This window comes from Brassica oleracea, chromosome C3 (genome assembly GCF_000695525.1).
Source record: "Brassica oleracea var. oleracea cultivar TO1000 chromosome C3, BOL, whole genome shotgun sequence".
In the NCBI taxonomy this organism is placed as follows: Eukaryota; Viridiplantae; Streptophyta; class Magnoliopsida; order Brassicales; family Brassicaceae; genus Brassica; species Brassica oleracea.
This window is the reverse complement of record NC_027750.1, coordinates 8664739-8673914: the sequence shown is the minus strand read 5'-3', so window position 1 is coordinate 8673914 and position 9176 is coordinate 8664739. Positions and strand designations below refer to the sequence as shown.

General features: G+C 40.1%; 2 protein-coding genes across 2 annotated transcripts; both read right to left on the bottom strand.

Moving 5' to 3' along the window:
• Positions 1-329: 329 nt before the first annotated feature.
• Positions 330-3954, bottom strand: LOC106336521 (ceramide kinase). The gene is made up of 13 exons (XM_013775367.1): positions 3704-3954; positions 3383-3553; positions 3139-3306; positions 2977-3069; positions 2429-2521; positions 2012-2222; positions 1888-1911; positions 1698-1785; positions 1429-1578; positions 1253-1354; positions 825-1175; positions 676-742; positions 330-600 (listed from the first exon to the last, which is right to left on the bottom strand). Exons 1-13 carry the CDS (start codon positions 3827-3829, stop codon positions 460-462), a joined length of 1785 nt encoding a protein of 594 aa, XP_013630821.1. The 5' UTR covers positions 3830-3954; the 3' UTR covers positions 330-459.
• A 550-nt stretch (positions 3955-4504) lies between these two features.
• LOC106334824 (branchpoint-bridging protein) lies at positions 4505-7854 on the bottom strand. The gene is made up of 2 exons (XM_013773199.1): positions 5434-7854; positions 4505-4835 (listed from the first exon to the last, which is right to left on the bottom strand). The coding sequence occupies exon 1, from the start codon at positions 7769-7771 to the stop codon at positions 5459-5461; it is 2313 nt and encodes a 770-aa protein (XP_013628653.1). The 5' UTR covers positions 7772-7854; the 3' UTR covers positions 4505-4835; positions 5434-5458.
• Positions 7855-9176: the final 1322 nt, after the last annotated feature.

Genomic DNA, 9176 nt, shown 5'->3' with positions numbered 1-9176 from the left:
GTTGATCTTTTGAAGATTTTAATTATATATGTTATTTAGATCCGAAATCTATCCGAAATTAGTTATATATATTAAGGTAATTTAGATATTTTGAAGATTTTGTAGTTCTTTTATTTGTTATTTTTAATATTTCTTAGCTAGTTTAGGTAGTTTCATTAGCATTTAATTCGATTTTTGAATTTTGAATTTTGAATTTTTGAATAATTTATATATTTTAAATAGTTTTTGACCAATTTTTTAATTTTCGTTTTAGATTTTTAGACGATTTCAAATATTAGTTATATTCCGATCTTGAATTGAATTCATATATTGAATTGGCAACGTTTACATACATTGAATTCCTTTGGATATATAAAATGATATTATTGCCATGTCCATCATCATATACTTATCTAGTTTCAATCTCATATAGCTTTCACTTAGGTCCCATACAAAGAAAAATATTCACATGCAATGTTGTTATACCTCGGGACCAGAGGCAAAGAGAGGTATAAGACCACGCAAGACTTGAGCTGATAAATGGTGAGCCTCAAAGATCTCTCCATCCAAGTTCCACACACTCTCAGCTTCCCCAATCGAAGTAAACGTGAACGCTCGTGTCTGCAGTGCATACCCGCAATACATTTGAGTTAGAGATGATCAGAAACAAATAAATGTCTTCAAAACTAAACAAACCTTGTGATATTCCACAAACTCAAAGTTCAAAGGCTCCCCGCCTTTCTTCGCAAGCTCAGTGAGGTGCCTGCAACCATAAAGAACATGGTTCAAAGGTGAACTAGACTATGTATTGGACGAAGCAAAGAAGATAGAGAAGGCATTATTACCATAAGTACTTGGGACGTGAACAATCTTTGATGAGTATGAGATGAAGGAAACCGTCAGAGAGGTGTGCATCCACGACAAGACCATCAGGTGCTCTCTCATTTCGGTTTGACATCACCGCAGCACCTATACTCAGAAACCGCCCTCTCGTTCTACACCATCTTGTTTTTTCTGGACACGATGCGCGTATACTATTCCCATCCTCCGCCTTACTGCTACAAACGCTGCATTTTGCACGACACTGTATCTTCTCTGATCTTGTTGTACTTCGAAATGGCCATGTCTTGCTCCGCGTGAGTGGTGAAGCTTTAGCGTTCTCTGCTTCTTCAAACATCACCTCTGCCTCATATGATCTTGCATTAACATAGTTCCCAACACTGTTCAGCACATCTCGGCAAGAGTAAATTTGTAAATATGTTAAGGGAAATACCTGTGCTTCAAGAATACTTTAGTTCCAACATAATCATAGCGTTTAGGACCCATCCACCGATACTTTTCACTCTCTGAAACGACATCACCGTAAAACCCGTATCTGAACTAATCAATTGTACAGAAACTCTGTTAGAGATCAGAGCAATCAATTAAAGAAAAGGGTTTAGTCATTACCCAGCAAATGAGGCTGCATAACGAATAAAAGGTTCAATCGCTGATGTTGGTGTCGTTTTCCACCGCACAACCTGCATTGCATCAAGGAAAATCTTTCGACCTAGAATGATATGCAGCGCAGATGTTACAGGATCACGAGCTCCTGTGGTGCTGTAACAAGACAGCGCATAAACAGTAGTTTAAAACTTTAAGCTAACACAACTGATGCATGATCTTCTTATTATATAAGGCACAAGATCATCTTTGCTAGTAGAAGGATTATAACATACCATATAACTATTGCATCAGTTGAGCCTGCAGGGATGAGGCCAAATCTAGGCCTTTCACCACTGAAGGGATGATCAGGATCTTCAGTTCCTGCAAATTGTTAAGAAAATGGAACAAGACAAACAGAAAAATAAGAAACGGGGGGTGATACTTGACTAAATGAATGTCTTGTACGGAACAAAACTCACTGACCTTGACATGAGCCATTGACTGTCCCTGTAAGGAAAACAGTAACACCCAAAGATTACAACTAACTAGTTGAGAGTCCTAAACCAATCTGAACAAAGATGAGATTAAAGTTGATTCAAATACATACTGAAATTCATGACCTCTTGAACTGAATCATGAAGAAGAGGGAAGTGTTCCTTTTGGTCACTCTCATGAACTGCATCTCCTGATTCTGGAACTGAGGAGCTGGCTCTACTTTGAACAATGGTAAAGGAATCTGAAGGACTTGGTGGAAGAGGGACTTTGAGCCTTGACAAAAGATATCCATTAAGGACTTCGTTGAAGAAACCGTCTCCGCCCTTTACATAGGTCGAATTTTCCAAGATATCAAAATAGTGACAATCGTTTAACAAAAAAAAAAAATAGATATATGATCCACGAGGAAGAAAATGTGAAAACAGGAGCGGAGAAGCTTCATCATAAATGTATTGAATTGAAGGTTATGTTGTGTCACATCACAGATATTTCACAGATGCGCTTAGCTTGAAAGGGGTATACAACTTACAACAGCTATGATGCCATCGTATGAATGGAGTTCTTTGTTTTGGATGGATGCCATTACATCAAATGCATGACCTGCTCGTTCTGTTACAATCACCTGATTTCAATGGTAAATCAATAATATCAAACTAAGGACAGTTATAGTATGCACAGCGAGAAAAACACGTATGTCTTTCTGTATGAGAGTTATATTATCTAAAGAAACTATGCAATGTTGTAGAGACAAAGAAAATTTCATTTGGCCAACACAACATCTCAGATAGCAAAAACTGTGGATATCTACTAAAACGCATAACTACTCACTTTGCTTCAAATGACTACAGAATAAACAACAAATAACTATTGATCAGGACAAACCCCAAAGAAGCAAATACAATAAATGGTAATAACATTTCCCCTAATGCTCTACCATAGCACACAATAATAAATACTCGAACAAGCAATATCGCTATGCCGTTTTCCATCAAAGATTAACCTATAACAACTCTCACAAAGGAAATTACTAGATGATCATTCTGCTAGTAATGTGATGGAAAAAAAGAAAGAGCAGACCTTAGTATTAACTTTAGCGCGAATGAAAATCTTGGAGACCGTTTCCCATATCTTAAGGCCACTTGCTTTGCCACTTTTTGGATGGACGAATACCTAAAGAGGTCGCAAGCAATCATTCATAAGAGATAGGAGCAACAAATAAAAAAAAGAAAGATATTTTACCAAAAGATTTCTTGGTCTTTCAACTTCCTTGATAAAAGTGTAATTCAACTGATCCATCCAGCTCTGGCACGTCTGCAAATCCATATGCCCAAAAGTGAACGCGGCAAGTTTCCAAAGACAAGGCTCCTTTGGCGAAGTTTGAAATCCGTGGACAGTGAACCGATACATCTAATATCAAAGCAAAACTCATTACACCAAAAGAAACAACAATAAAAGGGACAAAAAGGTTAGAAAGAAAGAAAACCTGTTGAATAGTTAACAAGCGTTTGCGGAAACATTCTTTGGCATGTCCAAGGCCTGACTTTGGACTATGCACCAAGCCATAGCTATCAAACTCTACAGCATAAATATCAGAGAATTTGATCTCTGTTTCAGTATTCTCCCAACTTCCAATTCCCAAACAAGTCGTTCCCTCCTTAACACAAAAAAAAATAGCTACATTTAAGAACGTTCTCAAAATTTGGAAAGAGGGCATAAAGTTTAAAAAAAAAGGTCAACGAACAGATACTCGTCTGATTAAAATCTGAGGAAGAGATAACAACACATAATCAATGGCGAATCTTACACAATCTGAAGAATCCAAACATTTCCAGGACAAACCATGTTGATTCCGTGTAAGCAAAACATCTCCCACATGATCCAAGTAAAAACACCCGCTCATTACCGACAATTCACAATTGCTGCCGTCCATTGTACTCGAGCTGGAGATCAAATCGAGATGTTGCTTCGGCTTTCAAGATTAAAACTTCCCAATTCGTCGTCGTCAATTAATTTAATATTACTTTTCTTTTTGTTTCCGACGAAGAACGTCAACGGTCGTCGTTGTACGAAGATGGAATACATTGAGAGAGCATCAGAGGATTTCTAGTTCTGAATGGGCCATTTTGGGCTAACTGCATTGTTGGGCCTCCTTCATTTAAGTTTGTCCTTTTTTTTTAAGATCGTATTTAAAGTTAATTATCTTGTTACACGTTTAATATTCAACTGTCATTTTATTGCACCTCTAACTAGTGTACTTACTAATATTTATATGTGGAAAACATTGCACCTAAAAGCCGATCTAATTTTTTTATTAACCTTCTATGCTTGAGCACTGTTTAAAATAACAATAGCTAAGATATCAGAACATTTCTTGTTTTCTCTAAAGAGATATGTATATATGTATTCTTCGGAAACAATGCCTCCATACGGTAACGCCGTTAGCTCAGACAGAGATTTCCAATTTGCCAAGGCAACAAAATGAACAAAGCACATGTGCAACTTCCTCCATGCCCATATCCCTAGTTTCACCACTTGCCAAAATTGTTAACGTAAGCACACACTTCAAAGTTCAAACAATAATTTGTATCATCAGTCTGCACCTAACTTATTAAGAAGCTTTCTATCAAAAAAAAAGTTTAAATAATCCAAACATGTTTCAGGAACTAGATATGATATGCTATGTCGACACCAATACCACCACAAGTTTCAAATCCCAAACTGAAAAGGTACAGAAATAAATTATTATCAGTAAACATGGATAAAAATATATTATGGCCTTTCTGAAACGCAACATTATGAACTAACTGAGAGCTTCCAGCTAGAATCTCTGCATATTTCACAACAGCACAGCAAGGGGTTAAGATGTGAGTCCCAAACTTCCAACAAGAAAGATGTAAGAAAATCACACGGTACAAGAGCTCCAACAAACATCACACCTGTAAAAAAGTTAAAACAATAGAAGAAAACAAAAGGTTCATGTCAATAAGCTGAAAAGAATCAGAGAGACAAAACTTTGGAACCTATGCTAGTGGCACCTTAGATCTTGTCACATGGAAAAACTGAAAACAAATGCCACACATATGGGACAGAAAACACATTAGGAGTTACTGAATAAACATACAAGACAACAAAGAGTAGAGATTGAAAAAAATCACAGGGTTAGATTGATTAATATTTTGATCATCCACTACCAAATTCTATGAATTAGAATCGAATACCAGGACATATGCTCCTTTAGCTGTGGGACTGCTCAACCAGATTAAATGAGCTACATCAATTAGTTAACATCTTACAAAATTATAAACAAGGAGAAAAACTTTCGAAGAAGGTAAGTATCACACAACATGCTCGACTTGGTTCATCCTGCAACTTCAAGTCTAAAAATGATATTCCGAAACAAAATATTTCTAAAACGTAGAAATTTTGAGGATGAAAACTTTTATCAAATGCTAAAGCCAAATGACCAGTTTCAAATTCTAAATATAGAACTTGTAGGGTGACATGCCAAAAAAGTATCAAATGAGGACATCTTACCTCTTTCCCCTTAGAACACCACATGCTACTTCATCTCAGCCATGAACTTCTCATACTCAGAATCTCCAACAGCAGATGGATTCTCTGCAGGTGGCTGTGCTGGAGGCTTGGGAGCCCAGGGAGCGTTGCCCATGCTCTGCGAGTATCCAACAGAAGGTGGCATAGGAGGGTTAGGTGCCCAAGGTGCATTACCTAGACCTTGCGAGTGATCAGATGACGACACAGGAGGATTGCTGGCCCATGGCATGTTACTCATGCTTTGGGAATGATCAGCAGACGACGTCGGCACTGGAGGAGGTGGTGGAGGTGGAACAGCAGTGTAATAAGATGGATAACTCATATATGGAGGCTGTCCAAGCGAACTACCATAGACATTTGGTGGCACAGATGAAGGAGGAGTACCACTGTCTGCTTGTACTACTCCTGGCGGGAAGCTTTGCTGGCTTTCACTAGCAGAAGTGCCAGGCGGAGGAGCTTGTGTCACATGAGGAGGTGGTGGTGGTGGTGGTGGGTAGTGCATTCCATAAGGAGGCATATGTTGACCAGGGACAGTATGGTAAGAACCAGGAGGAGGAGGCGGAGGAGCGTATGGAGAATAGGAAGGAACAGGAGGACCCCAAGGAACTGGAGCCGGTGAATATGAAGGATTTGGCAGTTGCCCACCAGCGCCATATTGTTGTGATGGTGGAGGAGGATAAGATTGAGTAGGTGGCGGAGGTGCCGGTGGCCCAGGAGGCGGTGCCGGTTTACCAGCAATCCTGACAGCAAGTGTTTTACCTTCTAACCGATAACCATTCATCGCCTGTATTGCCGAATTGGCCATCTGGAAATCTGCGTACTTCACAAAACCATAGCCTCTGCTCAGACCAGAAACATGGTCCTTGATTACCTTTGCCATCACAATTTCACCAAAGGGTGAAAAAAGATTAATCAAACCATCGTCCTCAAGCATCGTAGGCAAGAACCCAATGTACAGGTTTTTTTCATCATATTCTTTGGAGGGTTTGGCTGGATTTGACCCTAAGCCAGGATGCGCACTTGCCCCACTGCCCCCATTGTTAGCCCATGGAGGATTACTTCCGGAACTTCCTGCTCCCAGAGCCAAGGTAGTACTACTCTGTTTAAGAGAAGATTCAGGGAGAGTTCCTCCTAACTCTGCCAAAAAGTTCTGATACTCATCATCCATTTTCTTCCCAGTGGTATCCTTCACAGGGCAATCAATAGTAGGGTGTCCACCATCACCACAAATCTTGCAAAGCACATCACTTTTAAAGGTATTCAAACGAGACGGACAAGCAAACTGCCTATGTCCTGGCTCACCACACAGCCTACAGAATTCTTCATCCCTTATAGTCCCATTCAAGGTAGCAAGCTCCCTAAGCTGCTGCCTCTTGTGTTCATTCAGCACCTCATCAACAGGCTGCAGGAGCTTCTCAACCATACCAGCAGCAGCATCAAGAGCTTCCTGAGTCTCAGCCTCGACTAAAACATGCAAATCCTCATTCTCTGCAGGGTCGTATTTCATATCCTTCTTCTGCAGCCTACCTTCTTTCATAGACCCTTTTCCCCTAATCACAATCTTAGCACCAGTCTCCCTCTCCATTCTCTTCTGAGTATTCCCCCTGGGACCAATAATAAGACCAATGAAATTATAACCGGGATAATCCTTCATCGGAATGAACAGCTTCTTCTGGAGCTTGGGAGGCCTATAATCCGCCGGGGGTTTGAAAGCAGGATTCTTTTTGATGATCTGAGATATAATCTCTTGCCTCTCTCTATTCAACCTCTCCCTCGCTCTGTACTCCCTAGTGTTAATCCTAATCCCCATATTATCATACACGGGCTCTGGCGAAGGAGACCTCTGACCTTCGGGTCTATCATCCAAAGCCATACCGGACTGAAGCAGCCTACTGATATCAAGCAACCTACTATTCAAAACCTGAATCTCGGGATCGAACTCAATACCTCCACCGAATTCCTTAACGAAATCAGGAAGCTGAATCGTCGGCTTAGGCTCATCGTCCGCCCACCTCGACTTACGCTTCCTAGTCCCGGTACCGGAATCGCCGCCACCACCTTCGGCGGTAGTATTGTTAGCCGACTCGGAAGGCGGAGGATCCCACCTGCTCCGACGCTTCCTCCGGGTCGTGGTATCCTCGGATTGATTCTTGTCGCCGTTAGAAGAGCCGCTGGTAGCTTCGGGAGCCGGAATCTGATCCGGAGCGAGGGAAGCGGAGTTGTCATCCTTGGAGGAAGCTACGGTTTCAGAGGAAGGAGGAGGAGGTTGATCGAGGGGATGATAAGAAGGATTCGAATTGTTCAATTCGATGGAATCCATAGCGAGCTCGAGAGCTAGGGTTTCAGATTTAGGAGGAAAGCAGAGAGATGAAAGAGGGCAGTTTAGGTTTTAAGTTAACGAAGGTCAAGTCGCAATTTGAGATAGACGACAAAAGTAGAACGAGGCTCGGAAATTTACAGAGGCGGCTTTAGCTCTGTTGGGCTGGTGTCAGACTTAGGCCCATTCAAAGCCCAAATTGTTATTTAACGACACTATATTTGATCAAGTTAACGTTTAACGTTTACAAAGTTGTACTGAAAACAGAAGTGTTGAATCTATAGCCAGTTTTCGTCTTTAAGGTTTCTTCTTGTAGTGCACAAAAACAAGAGTGCCTTTCGTTATGGGACACATTTTTTACTTTTTTGACAGATTAAGACACATGTTGCTGGAGGTATACTTTTTCTTATGACTCGGCAGATTTCAGACCAATTTGTTTTTCGCTGGGTGAACGAAGACATGAAGCTCGTTAGAATATTATTCCTTTTTTAATTATATCTGGTTAGTGGGGACCAGACTTATTATGATTTTTTTTTGGTGAGGAATTATTAAGGTACGTGTATAGGTAAAATAGACCATTAAGAGCCGTTGGATGACAAAAGATCTAAAGGTGAAAGGCTTTTGTGTTCGAAAGATCTAAGTTTTGAAAATAAATGTGGGGTTTCACCGCTTTTTGAGACTGGAGAAAGATAAATTTATGTTGATTATTCTAAATAAAATCCTATTAGATCTCTTTAATCCCATCGTTTAAGAGAGTCTTTCGTATATGTTTGATTTTTTTCTGAATTTAATAGCTAAAATTATTTTAATAAATACTTGTATATAGTGTAAGTCAAAAGTATGGATGTGGATGCGAAAAATTATGGACATAAAAGTTTGTGTGGATGGGGACACTTATTTTAGTTGCAAATGATTTTTAGAAGAGAATAAGTGTGTTTACAGGACGTGTTGTTGTCTTGTTTCCTTTAACCAAAAAATATTGTTGCCGACAATGTCGGATGTAAGTGGTAGTGGTACAAGAAACGAATGATGATCCTAAACACAGAATTAAATGCCATTTTGCAAAGTGGAACAAAGTTATCAGTTGAATCATAGTGGAGTTCGTGGTAAGGAGGTTGCACGCTAACTGGTGTTGGAGTCGGTTGTAGATCGTCTGAAGGCTGATTGTTTGGGTAATTCTAGTTAGTAGTGATCATCAGAGTGTCCTCCGGTGGGTGATGTATGGTTGTTATATAAACCTGAGAAACCTGAACACTCTCAGAACTGTGTGGACAGTGTGGGAATTGTGGTCAGGTGATTCATGGACAGTTGGTGTGTGGATGATGGGGTTGAGAGCATGGGAGCTGACCGCAGGAGGAGTGAAAGGTGGCGAGTCGTCCATGAATGAGCTTACACGATACTGGATATT

What these genes read in the sequence shown, in the direction of transcription:
- LOC106336521 (XM_013775367.1), bottom strand. Translation starts at nt 3,829, where the DNA reads ATGGACGGCAGCAATTGTGAATTGTCGGTAATGAGCGGGTGTTTTTAC. An exon ending in AAAGTATTCTTGAAGCACAG is followed by an intron (nt 1,176 to 1,252) that starts GTATTTCCCTTA and finishes TGTTAATGCAAG; the next exon opens with ATCATATGAGGCAGAGGTGA. An exon ending in AGTTTGTGGAATATCACAAG is followed by an intron (nt 601 to 675) that starts GTTTGTTTAGTT and finishes TATGCACTGCAG; the next exon opens with ACACGAGCGTTCACGTTTAC.
- LOC106334824 (XM_013773199.1), bottom strand. Translation starts at nt 7,771, where the DNA reads ATGGATTCCATCGAATTGAACAATTCGAATCCTTCTTATCATCCCCTC.